The 19,209-nt window shown below is 41.0% G+C and overlaps 2 protein-coding genes across 2 annotated transcripts in view; both read left to right on the top strand.

Annotated features, from left to right (window-relative positions):
- Nucleotides 1-5,864: 5,864 nt before the first annotated feature.
- LOC135519950 (GPN-loop GTPase 2) lies at nucleotides 5,865-17,905 on the top strand. The gene is made up of 6 exons (XM_064945198.1): nucleotides 5,865-5,949; nucleotides 7,580-8,037; nucleotides 8,741-8,897; nucleotides 9,031-9,191; nucleotides 9,487-9,617; nucleotides 17,209-17,905. Exons 2-6 carry the CDS (start codon nucleotides 7,618-7,620, stop codon nucleotides 17,279-17,281), a joined length of 942 nt encoding a protein of 313 aa, XP_064801270.1. The 5' UTR covers nucleotides 5,865-5,949; nucleotides 7,580-7,617; the 3' UTR covers nucleotides 17,282-17,905.
- LOC135519948 (AT-rich interactive domain-containing protein 1A-like) overlaps nucleotides 9,629-19,209 on the top strand; it is a 41,059-nt gene continuing 31,478 nt past the window's right edge. The window contains exon 1 of the mRNA XM_064945197.1: nucleotides 9,629-12,185. The gene's annotated coding sequence lies outside the window, so the exon portion shown is untranslated. The remainder of the gene's footprint in view (nucleotides 12,186-19,209) is intronic.

Genomic DNA, 19,209 nt, shown 5'->3' on the forward strand with positions numbered 1-19,209 from the left:
TTTTAGTATATAAAAAAATATTGATATACCTATACCGGTATGCCATCAAGCCCTGGGGATTTTCCACACTGAAAGGATTTAATAGCCTCAAAACGTTATTCCTCTGTAATTTGGCCTTTGCACTGATCTTTCTGTACATTTGTTAATTTTCCATTTTTTTATATTATTTGGAAAGAATTCCTTACCATAATCTTCATTTAGTGGGAAAGGATGAGACGGAAAAGGATCCACCTTCTTGCGAATCATTCCTGACTATTTGCACATTCAGATCGAAATTTTGAGTTCCTTTGTACATGACAGAAAATGATTTCACCACCCATTCCTTTTTCCATGCAACTTCATCTAATGATGTAGAGTGATTTTCTTTTAAACAGTATATGTTATATTCCTTTTCTTTCAGCCATGTAAAGACTCATCTTTTTTATAAATCTGCTAAACCATTACAATTATAACTGGCTATACTTATTTCACCATTTACCATAACTAGATTCTATTCTCAGTCTAAATTGACCATAATTAGTGCTTGTAAAGTTACTGCCATCAGAGGTATTATGAAGGTCAAAACTAGAGCTTTCAAATGTCTGATATTTAGAATTCAAGAAACAGGTTCTAGCAATATTTGTTTTATTCCCTTGCTTGTTTGTGATGTCCAAATAAATACATCTCTGCCAATTTGCATGTGTGTAACATGTAGTGCGTATATCCTTGATATTCATGATGATAATTGTAATCCATATCGTATCACCATCATAGTTGCATCATAATTACCTTTAACATAATTAAAAAACACATCCCAGCATTTCCATAGCAATTGATGTTTCACATGATCATGAAAGAGACCTTGCATTACTCTAGAGACGGCTTCACTACAGTACAAATGTATTCCATACAATATGTTATTATTCCCCAATGCCCCTATTCTGAAATTTTCCCCTTGCTTGTTGTAAACATATATAAACTTGTAGACAAATACATAAAAAAGATAGACAAACAATAAACACATTAAATTATAAAACAGTTCTCGACAATAGAGAGGGAGAGAAGAGAAAAGAGAGAGAGAGTGAGAAAGGAGAGCGAGATCAGGTGTGTGTGTATGTATAAGTCCGTATGTGTAAGCAAGCATGTAATTAAGTATGTGTGTGTTCCTATCCACTTCATAATGTTCAGATAATTTTACAGTTCCCATAACTTCTTTTTTTCCGTAACCTGAAGTCCCTGTAGAATTTAGTACAGCCACGGTGTTATGGAGCTGTCTCGGAATAGCTGTCCATATATAAAGAGTTTGTCCACAATGAGAAAGGAACGCTTACCATCCTCCCTCTGTTGTCTTTGTACCGGTTACAGTCTCTTAGGACGTTCGTTTATCTCCCTTGGAAATTGGTCATTAAGACCAAATGTGGTCTCTTTAAGCTCCCTTTCTCTGCTTTTGATCAGCTCCTTTTGTTGGTAGTGTTGGGTTCGACATTTTGAACATTGAGATATTATATAAATGATAGAGAAGAAGCATAAAATCAAAGGAGAAAGTTAAGGGTTCTCTGTAGAAAGCCAGAAGGCTTTGGAATGTGTTTGATGGAGGAGAGGAGAGCGACGTGTTGATATAGGGAAGACAGATGGATATCTGTGGATTAGGTGAAGGAGGGGTTGAGGTCAGCAAATGAGGGGTGAGGTCAGTTCCCCTTAAGGGAGTAATCAGGGTAGTATTTGGTAACATTCTTCCTGTTGGGGCATAAACTGTATGGATTGGAGAGAGGGAGTGTCTTAAGTGGGATATACATATCTGGATGGGACACATTTTGGGTTGTCTGATTACAGCTCTACAGAACCTTTGGGCAGAATTAAACTTGGTTAAAGCTTCTCTAGTGTCCATGGGTTATTTACTCTGAAAAATATAAACCTAACAGTAGTGTTCAAATTTTGTGATGATCGGTCAGGGACCCTTGGTCTTATCGCTCCAAGTCTGTGTAGTCGGTGGAAAGCCACCTTGTTTACAGTCTCTATAGGAAGTTTCAAGGCGGATTGCATGAATTCTCTGATCGCGCCCTCTGGATTATTGGATGCGTCCTCAGGAATCCCATAAAAAATGTATTTTCACGCATGCTACGACTTTGTATGTCTAATCCTTCATCACCCTGCTTTCCCGGAGTAGACAATCCATGTTGGAATCGTGGATTTTTACTTTGGCTGTGAGTGTCTTGTTTTCTCTTTGGAGCATGACAATTACACTCTGGCTGAACTCCAAACTCCCCCTCAGCCCTGCTACCTCCTAACACAACTTTTCCAGTGTTGCATGGATTCCAGCCAGAGCACTGGCCTCTACCTCAGATGAATGTTTTTTTTTTTGGGGGGGGTGTTAAAGTTATTTTGTGAGGTGGTCGCATCTTTCCATGAAGGAGAATGTTGTTCCTCCATAGCGTGAAGCTGTTGGTACTCGTCGATTTCCCTCAGAATCTCCTTAGTATCCAGATTGGCTCTTTACTGCAACCAGTTGTTTTACGAAAAGATAACAATGAGTCTTTCCTACGACGACGACAGGTGTCTGTAGTACAGCCAACCAGCACTTGCGGAATCCACACAAAAAAGGTATTTCTACTGCATCTTGCCTATGCCGCACGCCATCGCTCATCCATATATTTATATGTACATATTCTATTCCTCCCTTTACATTTGTGTGTATAAGGTAGTTGTTGTGAATTTGTTAGATTACTTGTTAGATGTTACTGCATAGTCGGAACTAGAAGCACAAGCATTTTGCTACACTCGCATTAACATCTGCTAACCTATGTATGTGACCAATAAGATTTGATTTGATAAGGAGCATTGGTGGCAAATCTGATGGCTGAATGGTAAAGAGCATCTAGCCGCTCGAGAGCACCTTTACCTGCCGATCTATAAATTACGTCTCTGTAATCTAGCATGGGTAGAATGGTCATCTGAATCAGGGTTAGTTTGGCAGCTGGGGTGAAAGAGGAGTGATTACGATAGAGGAAACCAAGTCTAGGTTTAACCTTATTCTGCAGCTTTGATATGTGCTGAGAGAAGGACAGTGTACCGTCTAGCCTTACTCCCAAGTACTTGTATGAGGTGACTACCTCAAGCGCTAAACCCGCAGAGGTAGTAATCACACCGGTAGGGAGTGGAGCATTCTTCTTACCAAACCACACAACCTTTGTTTTGGAGGTGTTCAGAACAAGGTTAAGGGCCTAGAAAGCTTTGTTGTAGAACGTTTAACACAAAATACGGGAAGGGGCCAGCTGAGTATAAGACTATCATCTGCATATAAATGGATGAGAGAGCTTCCTTCTGCTTGAGCTATATTGTTGATGTAAATTGAGAAGAGTGTGGGGCCTAGGATTGAGGCATGGTCACAGGCAGTGGCGGAGACAGCAGATGTTCTGAATTTATGCACTCTTTGAGAGAGGTAGGTAGCAAAACAGGCCAAGGACCCTCAGAGTCACCATTACTCCTTAGCTGGCTCACAAGAATGGAATAGTCTACAGTATCAAAAGCTTTGGTCAAGTCAATAAAAATACCAGCACAACATTGCTTAGTCAGGGGCATTTAGGACCTTTAAGGTTGCCGTGACACATCCATAACCTGAGTGGGAAACCAGATTGCATACCAGAGAAAATACTATAGACATCAAGAAAGCCAATCAGTTGATATTTGACAAGTTTTTCCAACACTTTTGATAAACAGGGCAAAATAGAAATTGGCCTATAACAGTTAGGATCAGCTTGATCTCCCACTTTAAATAAAGGATGCACAGTGGTTGCCTTCCAAGCAATGGGAACCTCCCGAAAGAGTATGTTTGGGGTACAAATCATTACAATCCAGACAGAAAATATTTACACAAGAAGCAATCTAATATCACACAGTCAAACTTTCAGTCATTTAGTAAGTTCCCCATTCTGCAGGTTAAAAAGGTCAGAGATAGGCTTGGTGACAATAAGGGCAGCAACCTTAAAGAAGAAAGGGTCTAAACCATCTGACCCAGATGTTTTTTGGGGGTCAAGTTTAAGGAGCTGCTTTTAGCACCTCGGACTCAGTAACCACCTGCAGGGAGAAACTTTGTAGTGGGGCAGGGAAAAAAGAGGGAAGAGCATCGGGGCTAGTCACATGATGAGGAAATGTTGGACAGGCAAGGAGGCATGGCTGTGTCAAATAGGAATCCTGACTTAATGAAGTGGTGTTTAAAGAGCTTAGCCATGTGGTCCTTGTCAGTAACAACCATGGGCAGCTGTGAGGAGGATTTATTCTCCAGGTCTTTAACCGTTTTCCAGAACTTCTTAGGGTTAGACCCACAAAGAGAGAATGGCTTCTTAAAGTAACTAACTTTGGCCTTCCGGATAGTGCACTTATAGATCGCGGTCGATCCAGGGGTTGAACCCGTTTTTAAATTCTCATTATCTTTATGGGGCATGTTTGTTAACAATACCACTGAAAATATAAAAAAGAAGGTCAAAGTGTCTTTGACAGAAGGGATCAAGCTAATTCTATACCATTTTACAGAGGCCAGGTCACGAAGGACGGCTTGCTCATTAAAGATTTTTAGCAGGTGTCTATGACAAATCAGGACAGGTCGTTTCACTGAGCAGCCATTACAAACACAGGCTGTAAAATAGTGATCACTAAGGTCATTACAGAAAACACCAGACTGATACCCATCAGGATTATTTGTGAGGATAACATCAAGGAGAGTAGCCTTTTCTGGGTGTTTGGTGTCATACCTTGTGGGATTGGTGATAATCTGAGAAAGATTTATGGAATCCCATTGCTTTAGGACCTGGTCAGGTGGTTTAAGCATGTCTCAGTTTAGGTCACCTAGCAGGACAAATTCAGACTTTAGTGTAAAGGGCCAGGAGAGAGCTTAGGGCATTTAGGGTACAGGCCGGTGTTGTTGGTGGACGAAAACACCCAGCAATAGTCAACAAAGAGCTATTTGAAATTTTAATGCTTATAACCAGCAAATCAAATTGTTTGGGGACAGACTTGGTCGAGACAACCAAGCACTGAGGTTGTACCTTGGTAAAGATTGCCACTCCACCAGCTTTGGGAGATCTGTCTTGCTGAAAAAGGTTATAACCAGAAAGGTTAAGATCAGTGTTCAAAAAACGATTTCTTAACCACGTCTCAGTAATGACCAACACATCTGGATTGGAACTGTGAACCCACACTTTCAATTGATCCATTTTAAGCTTCTAGTGTTAATGTGCAGAAAACCCAGGCTTTTACGAGAGCAGAAATCAGTGAAGCAGATATCCGAGCACAAGTTATAATTGGGGCTAGCAACAGTAGATGGGTGTACGTGCACATTTCCAGATATCATCAGCAGTAATACAATCAGGGCACTGCAGAGAACAGGGAGAGCTCTGCAGTGCTGATTTATGACATTTGAATGTGCATTAGATGGCAACAAGATCATATTGTACAGCAACATTTTATCAGGTAACATGAATAAAAAGCCGGCAAGAAGTGGTTAGAATAAACAGTCTGTCCCACAGTTGGGTAAACAAGCAAGTTCATAGTTAACAAAGCATGCAGGAGTCATGAGGCAAATAGCATAAAGCACAAGAAAAAAATATAGTGACTTGGGACTAGCCATTGTAAGTTCAGTGTTACTGCGACACAATATACAGCATCTTTTTAAAGTTGCAATTAATGTGTACACACACGAAAAACATTGTTGACCATTTAGGCTTTAACATTTTATGACATCTTACAGAAATACGTAGTTCTTTGTAGGATAAGAAGTCAAAGATATCGATAATTGTGCTCATTATAGCCCTAATTATTCCTTTACTAAGTATACAGGACGGGACTTTTATTCTGAAGAATTCCAAAAACCGTGACCCGGAAGTAGTTAGTTGTTCTTAGATGTTTCACAGCAGTGTGGTCTAGGTTTTGGGTATCTTCTCCAATAATCAAATTTAACGGCGGCAAGTGGCGCTGGTTAGTACATTTCACTCGTATCGTAATGTAATATTTACAACACTTATTTGTTCTCGTAACATGTCTTTTTGGGAGCATTTTGCTAGCTATTTTAGCTACTTGTGATACATTTGCTACGCTGCTAATTAGCAAGCTAGCTGCAATATGACTAACTAGCGCCTCATCACTTCGCATGACATTGTGCATTGAATGCTCTTCTAACCAGTGGTGTAAAGTACTTAACTTAAATTACTTTAAAGTACTACTTAAATCATTTGGCTGGTATCTGTACTTTTTAGATTTGACACATTTTACGACCCTACATTCCTTTAAAAAAAGAAGCATTTTTTACTCGATACATTTTGAATGCTTAGTAGGACAGAGAAATCGTCAAAATCACACTTATCAGGAGAGCATCCCTGGTCTCTACTGCCTCTGATCTTGCGGACTCACTAAACCCATGCTTCGTTTGTAAATGACCTCGGAGTGTGTCCCTAGCTATCCGTAAATTAAAACAATGTGCTATCTGTTTTGTTTATTAAAAGGAACTTGAAATTATTACTTCTGATACTTAAGTATATTTTAGCAATTACATTTACTTTTGATGAGTATATTTAACCAAATAGTTCGTTTTTTACTCAAATGGTATGTTCCTTTAGTCATTTTCTATTAAGGTATCTTTACTTTTAATAAAGTATGACAATTGTGTACCTTTTCCACAAATGGTGCTAATTATTAAATGTGCATGTTAATTGAAAGATGTTAGTCAGTAAACCATGTTTTACACATTTCTGCGCTAACCTGGCTAGTTTCCTAAACACGGTCCTTGGGATCCCAAGGATTGCAGGTTTTGGTGTTTGCCTTAGCTGATACAACGCCTGATGATTCGTTTATTATTTGAATCAGTTGTGTAGTGTTATGGCACTCCTTGGGGTCCCGAGGACCGAGTTTGGGAAACCCTGCGCTAGACCCATAATAGCTGATGAACGCTCAACTCCGTTCTCTTAAATCAAGGATAATGGTTGCTAGTAACATTTCTCAAAACTCAACTCCGCCTCGATAAGACAACGGAGTTGAGCGGTCCTCAGCTAGCCCAATAATATACTATTTAACACACCGACAGCGTCATTGCCCAAAATAGTATGCTGCAACATCTGGATATGTATGTAACAAAAGTTCAACATTCACCTTCTGCTACCATTTCTGTCAAGCCTTCCACGCATACAGTTTGACGCATACGTTCGATAAATCTAACGTATGCATCACACCGAACGCACTGCAACGGAAACGCAGTGTTTCATTGGAAATGAGTGTAATTCTGGTGTACCAAAATGCAATGATGCTGTAGGATACGTTCAAAGCGCAACCCTATAAAGGTGTGTACTAATTTAACCTTTCATTTTTGGGAAATTATTTCTTGCTGATATATAACATACATATGTTTCCAAAACCGTACTGTAAATGATGCATGTTAACGTTCAGAACGAGCGTCGGGGCACCCAACAAAACTCCCCCGGCCAGAAGTTGCTATCACTAATAGGCGCTAAAAGCTTCTATGAATGGGCTAACCTGAGGCAAGGACCATATGTGGTGGTTAGTGGCTCAGCACTGATGGTCAGTGATGGGTATGTACCATTTGTTTTCTCCTCAGATGGGAATCTAACAAGTCAGAGCTTTGGAGAAGTAATCATGGCCACCCAGCCCTCGCAGACTCCATCCTTACGCTTTGGCCAGGTGGTCATAGGACCTCCTGGCTCAGGTAAAACCACATACTGCCGGGGGATGCAGGAGTTCTTGAGTCACTTGGGACGGAAGGTAGTTGTGGTGAACATGGACCCTGCAAATGAAGGGCTCCCATACCCCTGTGCCGTGGATATTTCAGAGCTGGTCACCCTAGATGACGTGATGGAGGGTTTGAAGCTGGGGCCCAATGGTGGACTCCTGTATTGCATGGAGTACCTGGAGGCCAATCTGGACTGGCTGGAAACCAAGTTAGAGGAACATAGCGACTGTTACTTTCTGTTTGACTGTCCGGGTCAGGTGGAGCTGTACACCCACCAGAACTCAGTGAAAAACATCTTTGCTCAGCTGGCCAAGTGGAACTTCAGGGTGAGATGGTTCAGGATTCTTAGATGTTTGTGCCCATTGGTGCTGGAATGTTGTGATTCCTAGTATGAATGATTCCCCAAAATAAACACTGTGTAGTATGTCAATCCATGCATGACACATTCAGTATCATTTAGGCTAACTTAAGAAATGTATTGTTTGCCACATTGATGGACAATTTGGGGCTTTGACAAATAGGCTATTTGTATTGGGTGTTTATGGGCATGTGCTTTATTAGTATTGAGTCATAGTGCCTGTAGTTTGTGCTCAAACCACTGAGTGAGTTCTATTAACCCAAGCAGCGGTGCACCAGTCAATGACTTGTGACATTAACGGTCAAAATCAGTCAGGGAGGAGCTCCCTTCTCAAATCACACAGTGTTGTGCATTGTCCAGAAACGCATCTCTTTCCATGAAATATATGTTAGAATTTTCAAACTAGTTTTTATTGGGAAGGCAGATAGTGTTTTAGTAAAAGCAATCACTTTTGCTTTTAATAAAAGTAGAAGCCTACTCATTACTCCACATGCCTAATCTAGCCTAGGCTTTGAACAGGGCACCTGGCTCACGCCTGGGGGGGCAGCCTGTTTCCAAAACAAATGCATTCGCTTTTCGACCTGAGCAAACTCACCCCACCGGGATAACCAGGGCCAGTTAGTTGAATCCCTGAACTGTCTCACTAACACTCCCTCTTTAATTACTCTCAGCTGACTGCAGTGCACCTTGTGGACTCTCATTACTGCGCTGACCCAGCTAAGTTCATCTCAGTGCTGTGCACCTCCCTGTCCACTATGCTGCACGTGGAGCTACCCCACGTCAACGTCCTCTCCAAGATGGACCTCATCGAGCAGTACGGCAAACTGGGTGAGATGAGATATCCTGGGTGATTATGAATATGGGCTTTGTATGGCTATATTCCCTCAGTTTCCTTCAAGTGTTTGATTTGACAGTTTGTGGAACTTGTTTCAATTTTGCACTTACTCTGTCTCTGGAATAGCCTTCAACCTGGACTTCTACACAGATGTTATGGACCTGACATATCTGCTGGATCACTTGGCTGCTGACCCTTTCTTTAGGAAGTTCCTCAAACTAAATGAGAAACTTGCAGGGGTCATACAAGACTATGGCCTTGTCTCTTTTGTGCCTCTCAATGTGCAGGTGAGACTTTGCTACTACCTTTAGACGTTCACTGGTTCTTGGGCATCTGCTGCTTCTGGGTCATATTTATTATGGGACATGAAGTTCAGTACCTCCCTGTTTCAGATATTTTTCTTCTGCTTTGTGTCTACTAGTGAACACAACCACAATACTCTGTCTAAACTCATAATAAATACTGGTCCATTTTAGAAGGTGGGGTAAGGTTAAAACACTAGTCTCAACCTGGAGGATGAAGCTTGCATTTATATTTTTTGCCACTTAACCACTGACATCCTGCACTGTGCTCTATCTCTAGGACAGAGAGAGCATGACGCAGGTCCTGCGGACTGTGGACAAGGCCAACGGCTACTGCTTCGGCAACCTGGAGGAGAGGAACCTGCAAGCAATGATGTCAGCCGCTGTGGGAGCAGACTTCCAGTTCACCGCGTATCCTTTACTCACAGCTGCTATATTGATTTATGTGTTTGTTATTAAACCAGTCTATTCCACATGCTCAACTTATGAAACAAAACACTTTTTACATTTAAAATGGCTAAAGGCCAGGTTCAGACCAAAACTAGATTTTCCTGTGTGTTATTTATAAATAGATATACAGTACAAGTCAAAAGTTTGGACACCTTCTCATTCAAATGTTTTTCTTTATTTTTACTATTTTCTGCATTGTAGAATAATAGTGAAGACATCAAAACTATGAAATAACACCAAAAAAGTGTTAAACAAATCAATATCTTTCATATTTGAGATTCTTCAAAGTAGCCACCTTGATGACAGCTTTGCACACTCTTGGTATTCTCTCAAACAGCTTCAAAATTTGAGATTTTGGTTCCAACTGCCGTGTCTATGTGATGGAATAGGAGGTATGATGGTGTGGGGGTGCTTTGCTGGTGACACTGTCAGTGATTTATTTAGAATTTAAGGCACACTTAACCAGCATGGCTAGCACAGCATTCTGCAGCAATATGCCATCCCATCTGTTTTGCGCTTAGTGGGACTATCATTTGTTTTTCAATAGGACAATGACCCAAAACGCACCTCCAGGCTGTGTAAGGACTATTTGATCAAGAAGGAGAGTGATGGAGTGTTGCATCAGATGACCTGGCCTCCACAATCACCTGACCTCAACCCAATTGAGATGGTTTGGGATGATTTGGACTGCAGAGTGAAGGAAAAGCAGCCAACAAGTGCTCCTTATATGTGGGAACTCCTTCAACACTGTTGGAAAAGCATTCCCCAAGAAGCTGGTTGAGAGAATGCTAAGACTGTGCAAAGGGTGGCTACGTTAAATATTTTGATTTGTTTAACACTTTTTTGGTTACAACATGATTCCATATGTGTTCTTTCATAGTTTTGATGTCTTCACTATTATTCTACAATGTAGAAAATAGTTCAAATAAAGAAAAAACATTTGTAGGTGTGTCCAAACTTTTGGCTGGTACTGTGTCGTGTCTTTGGCATCATTAAAGGTGAAGACTGTTATTTTATTCAATTCTCAGTAATTATTATTACCTGATTAAACTAATCTTGTAAATGTAATTAACAAGGATGTCGGTGCACGACATCTGGTTATCTGCACGAACCCAGCCGAAACCATGAATCATCCATACACCAGTTGGCTTAATCATTTATTTATTAACTAACTAAATAATCACAGAAATGCATAAATAAACAAACAATAGATATTGGTTACTAACAAGGATAGGAAAGTCCATATTGGGCTAAGCAAAAACAGTTTGGTTATAACACAATAGATTCAGAGAAGAGAATGAGTTTTGGGAAGGAAGGCTAAGGAACATTGGAATATCGGACCTGGGAAAATATTCTCACATAAATACGTATGCTACTAACGATCGTTCATTCGGAAAAGCAATGCATTGTATTTACATGAAGTTGATTATGGTTTGTCCTGTCCTTTGTGGAATCTTGTTGTGTGGTCACGTGGTCTGAGAGGTTCATCTCACTCTGGAAATTCGTCCATGTCGGTCAGTGTTCTCGCACTAGATTTGCGCATATGTTCAGCTGCAGTCTGATATATGCTGGTTTAGTATGCACTTCTTTAGGTGATCAATAGTTCAGAGTTCATACCATTTCATGTGTGGCGCAAGCTCTCATGTTTCCTGGCCTGTAGGGTTGAAATTAAAATGCGCCCTTTTTAAACATGAGGACAAATCCTCCCGTTATTTGGAACTCAGGTGACTTTGGGTAACGGACTTTTATAGAAATATAGAAAAGGGGTTGGTTCATCCTTTCCAACCAATGCCTATTCACTTGGGCGTGGCTCCTGCCTTAGTTAAACTTGAAAGGGAAGATGATTTTCTCATTTTAAAAGTTAACAACATATTACATCATTTTGCAAATAGTTTCATCTTTACTCATTCATTTTATACAATAATTAGATGCAAACCTCATAACTGAGGCACCTGTATAAACAGAGTTAGGGTAATGTGGCTATATTGCCTTTCATAAGGTCACAAACATGAAACAAAACGGACCGGGTCATAGCTGGCTTCACCGACCGTTTACACATTCACCAAAATATGGATATTGTTCAGTTCTCCAATTCTGTGATGTTGTAGAAGTTCCTTTGTTCTACTGTGAAACTCTCTCCATACTGCATGTCCAGGGAGAGTCTCCATATGGAATTTATGATGTGGGGGTTAAGTTGTAAAACTCCCCTCCCCTCCTAACAGGAGAGGGGGTTGTTCACATCTCTGCTAGCCAATTCACTGAAAGGGCTGGCGTCATGACAACTGTATTTCAATAAAATAGTTCTGGTCCATTTAAAGGTGCAAGATTTTTAATTTATTTATTTTATTTGACGTTTATTTAACTAGGCAAGTCAGTTAAGAACATATTCTTATTTTCAATGACTGTCTAGGAACGGTGGGTTAACTGCCTTGTTCAGGGGCAGAACGACTAGTCCAACGCAATAACGACCTGCCTCTCTCGTTGCACTCCACAAGGAGACTGCCTGTTACGCGAATGCAGTAAGCCAAGGTAAGTTGCTAGCCAGCATTAAACTTATCTTATAAAAAACAATCAATCATAATCACTAGTTAACTACACATGGTTGATGATATTACTAGATATTATCTAGCGTGTCCTGCGTTGCATATAATCTGACTGAGCATACAAGTATCTGACTGAGCGGTGGTAGGCAGAAGCAGGCGCGTAAACATTCATTCAAACAGCACTTTCGTGCGTTTTGCCAGCAGCTCTTCGTTATGCGTCAAGCATTGAACTGTTTATGACTTCAAGCCTATCAACTCCCGAGATGAGGCTGGTGTAACCGAAATGAAATGGCTAGCTAGTTAGCGCACGCTAACTAGTGGGACGGAAGCTATACTGTTTCACTGGCAATACTAAAGTGCCTATAAGAACATCCAATAGTCAAAGGTTAATGAAATACAAATGGTATAGAGGGAAATAGTCCTATAATAACTACAACCTAAAACTTCTTACCTGGGAATATTGAAGACTCATGTTAAAAGGAACCACCAGCTTTCATATGTTCTCATGTTCTGAGCAAGGAACTTAAACGTTAGCTTTCTTACATAGCACATATTGCACTTTTACCTTCTCCAACACTTTGTTTTTGCATTATTTAAACCAAATTGAACATGTTTCATTATTTACTTGAGGTTAAATTGATTTTATTGATGTATTATATTAAGTTAAAATAAGTGTGCATTCAGTATTGTTGTAATTGTCATTATTACAAATAAAATTTAAAAAAATCGTCCGATTAATCGGTATCGGCTTTTTTTGGTCCTCCAATAATCGGTACCGGCGTTGAAAAATCATAATCGGTCGACCTCTAGTTTGGACCATGATAGTTTGTTGGTGATGTGGACACCAAGGAACTTAAAGCTCTCAACCTGCTCCACTACAGCCCCTTCGATGAGAATGGGGTTGTGCTCTGTCCTCCTCCTTCCTGTTGTCCGCAATCCTCTCATTTGTCTTGATCGCGTTGAGGGAGAGGTTGTTGTCCTGGCACCACACGGCCAGGTCTCATCCTGTAGGGAGGAGGCCAGTCTCATCGTTGTCGGTGATCAGGCCTACCACTGTTGTGTCATCGGCAAACTTAATGATGGTGTTGGAGTCGTGCCTGGCCAAGCAGTCATGAGTGAACAGGGACACATGAGGGGACTGAGCACGCATCTCTGAGGGGCCCTTGTGTTGAGGATAAGCATGGTGTATGTGTTGTTACCTACCCTTACCACCTGGGGGCGGCCTGTCAGGAAGTCAGGGATCCGGTTGCAGACGGAGGTGTTTAGTCCCAGGGTCCTTAGCTTAGTGATGAGCTTTGGTGTTGAACGCTGAGCTGTAGTCAATGAATAGCATTCTCACATACAGTGGCAAGAAAAAGTATGTGAACCCTTTGGAAATACATGGATTTCTGCATAAATTGGTCATAAAATTTGATCTGATCTTCATCTAGGTCACAACAATAGACAAACAGTCTGCTTAACCTGTTGAAACTCCCCATCCCGGATCCGGGATCGTGACTAAAGCCTCAGGCTCATTAGCATAACGCAACGTTAACGATTTCTGAAAATCGCAAATAAAATGAAAATAATGCGTCTGCTCTCAAGCTTAGCCTTTTCTTAACAACACTGTCATCTCAGATTTTCAAAAAATGCTTTTGAACCATAGAAATTGACTAATTTGTGTAAGAGTATGCTAAGCTAGCTTAGCATTTTGAGTAGCATTTAGCACGCAACATTTTCACAAAAACCAGATAACCAAATAAATAAAATCATTTACCTTTGAAGAGCTTCGGATGTTTTCAATGAGGAGACTCTCAGTTACATACCAAATGCGCAGTTTTTCCTGAAAGCGTCTGTGTGTAGGAGAAATCGTTCCGTTTTGTACATCGCATTTGGCTACCGAAACGAACCGAAAATTCAGTCACCTACAACGTCAAACTTTTTCCGAATTAACTCCATAATATCGACCGAAACATGGCAAACGTTGTTTGGAATCAATCCTCAAGGTGTTTTTTCACATATCTCTTCATTGATATATCGTTCGTGGAAGCTTGCATTCTTCTCTAAATTCCATGGAAAAATACTTGCAGCTGACTTTTGCGCACCAATTTCGGCGCAGGACACCGGGCGGACACCTGGTAAATGTGGTCTCTTATGGTCAATCTTCCAATGATATGCCTACAAATACGTCACAATGCTGCAGACACCTTGGGGAAACGACAGAAACGGCAGACTTACTCCTCTCGCATTCACAGCCATATAAGGAGACAATGGAAAACAGAGCCTCAAAAATCCTGCTCATTTCCTGGATGCCGTCTCATCTTGGTTTTGCCTGAAGCTCACGTTCTAGGGCACGCACAGAAAATATCTTGGTAGTTCTGGACACGTCAGAGTGTTTTCTTTCGAAAGCTATCAATTATATGCATAGTCGAGCATCTTTTTGTGACAAAATATCTTGTTTAAAACGGGAACGTTTTTCATCCAAAAATGAAATAGCGCCCCCAGAGCATCAAGAGGTTAACTTCTGTTGAGCTTCAATTGGTGGACAGAAAGCCTAACAGTCTCCTGCAAAATGTCTTGATAAACTTGGGAATTAATTTTTCCGTCGACGATAGCAAGCTGTCCAGGCACTCAGGCAGTAAAGCAGCCCCAAACCATGAAGCTCCCGCCACCATACTTTACAGTTGGGATGAGGTTTTGATGTTGGTGTGCTGTGCCTTTTTTTTCCTCACATAGTGTTGTGTGTTTCTTCCAAACAACTCAAATTTATTTTCATCTGTCCACAGAATATTGAACATCATTATTGTTTAGTGTTTTACGTATCGTAGTATCGTCAACAGAGATGTTAGCATGTTTCTGTAAGTCTTTAGCTGACACTTCTTTACCTCATTGAGTGTTCTGTGCTGTGCTCTTGCAGTCATCTTTGCAGGGAGGCTACTCCTAGGGAGAGTAGCAGCAGTGCTGAACTTTTCCATTTATAGACAATTTGTCTTTCCGTGGACTGATGAACATCAAGGCTTTTAGAGATAATTTTCCAACCCTTTCCAGGTTTATGCAAGTCAACAATTCTCAATCTTAGGTCTTCTCTTTTGTTCGAGGCATGGTTCACGTCAGGCAATGCTTCTTGTGAAAAGCAAACTCAAATTTTGAGAGCGTTTTCTGTAGGGCAAGGCAGCTCAAACCAACATCTCCAATCTTGTCTCATTGATTGGACTCCAGGTTAGCTGCCTCCTGACTACAATGAACTTTTGCAGAAGTCATTAGCCTAGGGGTTCACATACTTTTTCCAATCTACACTGTGAATGTTTAAATTATGTATTCAATATAGACAAGAAAAATATAATACTTTTTGTGTTATTATTTTAAGCACACTGAGTTTGTCTATTGATGTGATTTAGATGAAGATCAAATCAAATTTGATGACAAATTTATGCAGAAATCCAGGTAATTCCAAAGTGTTCACATACTTTTTCTTGCCACTAGGTGTTCCTTTTGTCCAGGTGGGAAAGGGCAGTGTGGAGTGCAATAGAGACTGCATCATCTGTGGATCTGTTGGGGTGGTATGCAAATTGGAGTGGGTCTAGGGTTTCTAGAAACCCTAGACCCACTCCAATTTGCATGGTGAGCCATGACCAGCCTTTCAAAGCACTTCATGGCTACAGATGTGAGTGCTACGGGTTGGATAGTCATTTATGCAGGTTAGCTTAGTGTTCTTGGGCACAGGGACTATGGTGGTCTGCTTGAAACGTTGGTATTACAGACTCAGTCAGGGACAGGTTGAAGATGTCAGTGAAGACACTTGCCAGTTGGTCAGCGCATGCTCGGAGTACACATTCTGGTAATCTGTCTTGCCCTGAGGCCTTGTGAATGTTGACCTGTTTAAAGGTCTTACTCATATCGGCTACGGCGAGCGTGATCACTGTCGTCCGGAACTGCTGATTCTCTGTCAGATTTGCCAAATGGAGGGCGAGGGAGAGCTTTATACGCGTCTCTGTGTGGAGTAAAGGTGGTCAAGAGTTATTTTCCCTCTGATTGCACATTTAACCTGCTGATAGAAATTAGGTCAAACGGATTTAAATTTCTCTGGATTAAAGTCCCCGGCTACTAGGAGCGCGAGCTGCGCGTAAAACCCGCCAGCTGTATGTTCTTCATGTCGTCATTCAGCCACGACTCGGTGAAACATAAGATATTAAAGTTTTAAATGTCCCATGGGTAGGATATACGTGCTCGTAGTTCGTCTATTATATTATCCAATGATTGGCTAATAGGACCGATGGTGAAGGCAGATTACTCACTCGCCGTCAGATCCTTCGAAGGCACCCAGACCTACATCCCTGATATTTCTGTCTCTTTCTCCTGTGAATGACTGGGATGAGGGCCTTGTCGGATGTCTGGAATAAATCCTTTGCGTCTGTTAAAGAAAAAATCTTCTAGTACGGGGTGATTAAATGCTGTCCTGATATCTGGAGGCTCTTTTCGGTCATAAGAGACTGTGGTAGAAACATTATGTACAAAATAAGTTACAAATAACATGAAAAAACACATAATAGCACAATTGGTTAGGGGACCGAGAATTATCACTTAAATAGACCAACAAGAGTTCCAAACCCCTTTGCCAATAACAGCTAGTTTTCCATTTCCCCCTCCCCACTCAGACCATTCCCAGACTGTCCTAGCAAAATTCTTGCTTGAGAAATTGATCTTTGCTAAGAAGCTATTTTTGTTTGTTTTTATTTAAAATGGTCAAGAAGAATCTGTAAGATACTTAATTGTTACCCAAAAATGATTTGATATTGAGATAAAAACTGCTGCATTTCGACCTTTTTTATTTAAAGCAGTCTCAGCAAGTGGTGACAATTATTTGAGTTTGAATATTGTGTTCTGCTGTAAACAGATCTGCCTGTATAGTGCTGCTTAACATAGATGACTGGTCAACACTCCTAAGCATTTCACTGTTGGTCTACACCTGTTATTTATGGTGCATGTAATGAGAAGCATTTTGATTAGATTTTCTTAAATTTGACCCCTAGAACTCTAGGAGTGCAAGAGAGGTATGTTGAAGATGGTGAAAAGACCGTGGAGGAGGAAGTGATGGATCTGTAAAACAACAGACACCCATCAATGGATGCTGCTGACCTCGATGTTGCTTGCACTGGACCAGCAAAGGACCGACAGTACAACATTTGTCCCGTGGAATTGGAGTGTCAAACGCACCAAATGCTATTCTTCTTTCACTCTTTGACTGAACACGTAAATAACTTTTATCTTGATATGGCTGCCTCTGGTTATATAGAGAGGAGAGAAGGGTGGAGAAAGGGTTAGAAGCATCAGTCTGAAAATAGAATCCAAATCAACTGCTTCTTACCACACAATCCAAGAATTGGATCAATCTGGGTTAAGAGTTTGAATTTATATATCCTTGGCTTTGTGACTGGTTTATAATGCTAGTGTTAGTACAGACTACAGTGTGTTGTTTAGTTGGATGCAAATGTTGATCTCTTATTCTGCCAGTGAAAAAGATGGACAAATCCAGGAGCTCTGGACTACAGATAATTATTTACATATTGAAATGAGAAATACCCTGGTGTGGGGGCAGTTTGGTCAGCCCTTCAGTCTATAAGGTGTGTACATTGGGTATGAATCCCTTTGCAGATCAGCAAAATCAACTGTTAAACGTGTTTTTTACATTTCATGAATAAAGTTTGTGAAGAGTTGGTCTTACGTGCAGATGTGCCCTCGTGTTTGTGTGTACCTATAGTGTATTAGGTGCAGACCAGCGGGTGAAGTGGACTATCTCAAACTGAGCATCATCATCTCCCTATCTACCCCAGACCTGTGACACATTTAGATTAGGAAGAGGCAGAGAGGGAGAATTCAGAGTGGAGCTTTAGTCAGATCAGCAGCATAGGTACTGGTACCCTGATGCAGCAGTTCCCTTCATTTCGCTCCAGAATTTAATCAGGTAACTGTTGTTCTCCGTAGGTGGCAGCTGATAGCCGACAGAAACAAGCTCGCAGGCGGATTAAAACAATAGACGTGTGCAAAACAGTAGGCAAAATTCCTAACCAAACCTGATTTAGATGCTCGCTTTAACGATGTAAAATGATACAGAGGTTTAAAATACACACACAAAATATACACTTATGTAAAATGATACACAGAGGTTTAAAATATACACACAATATACACTTATATATACACTGAATGTGGATATGTTTTATCCATGGATAATTGCTTTCTTGTAAACTTATTCCCTGTAAAACCAAGAAGTATATTGGCTGTCAAAACTAACCCTACTTAAAGAATCATCAATAAGTGCATCAATGACGTCTTCCCTACAGTGACTGTACGTACATACCCCAACCAGAAGCCATGGATTACAGGCAACATCCGCACTGAGCTAAAGGGTAGAGCTGCCGCTTTCAATGAGTGGGACTCTAACCCCGGACTCTTATAAGAAATCCCGCTAAGCCCTCCGACGAACCATCAAACAGGCAAAGAGTCAATACAGGACTAAGATTGAATCGTACTACGCTGGTTCTGACGCTCATCGGATGTGGCAGGGCTTGCAAACTATTACGGACTATAAAGGGAAGCACAGCTGCGAGCTGCCCAGTGACAAGCTAAATAACTTCTATGCTCGCTTCGAGGCAAGCAACACTGAAGCATGCATGAGAGCATTAGCTGTTCCGGATGACTGTGTGATCACACTGTAGCCGATGTAAGACCTTTAAACAGGTCAACATTCACAAGACCGCAGGGCCAGACAGATCACCAGGGCGTGTACTGATCAACTGGCAAGTGTCTTGACTGACATTTTCAACTTGTCCCTGATTGAGTCTGTAATACCAACATGTTTCAAGCAGACCACCATAGTCCCTGTGCCCAAGAACACTAAGGTAACCTGCCTAAATGATTACCCGACCAGTAGGCTCACATCTGTAGCCATGAAGTGCTTTGAAAGGCTGGTCATGGCTCACATCAACACCATCATCCCAGAAACCCTAGACACACTCCAATTTGCACACCGC

Source organism: Oncorhynchus masou, chromosome 29, assembly GCF_036934945.1.
Source record: "Oncorhynchus masou masou isolate Uvic2021 chromosome 29, UVic_Omas_1.1, whole genome shotgun sequence".
NCBI classification, from domain to species: domain Eukaryota; kingdom Metazoa; phylum Chordata; class Actinopteri; order Salmoniformes; family Salmonidae; genus Oncorhynchus; species Oncorhynchus masou.

Bases quoted from the DNA above. Each gene is read 5' to 3' on its own strand.
- LOC135519950 (XM_064945198.1), top strand. From the start codon at position 7,618: ATGGCCACCCAGCCCTCGCAGACTCCATCCTTACGCTTTGGCCAGGTG. The intron at 8,038-8,740 runs GTGAGATGGTTC...AATTACTCTCAG, and splicing joins TGGCCAAGTGGAACTTCAGG to CTGACTGCAGTGCACCTTGT. The intron at 9,618-17,208 runs GTATCCTTTACT...TTTGACCCCTAG, and splicing joins GCAGACTTCCAGTTCACCGC to AACTCTAGGAGTGCAAGAGA.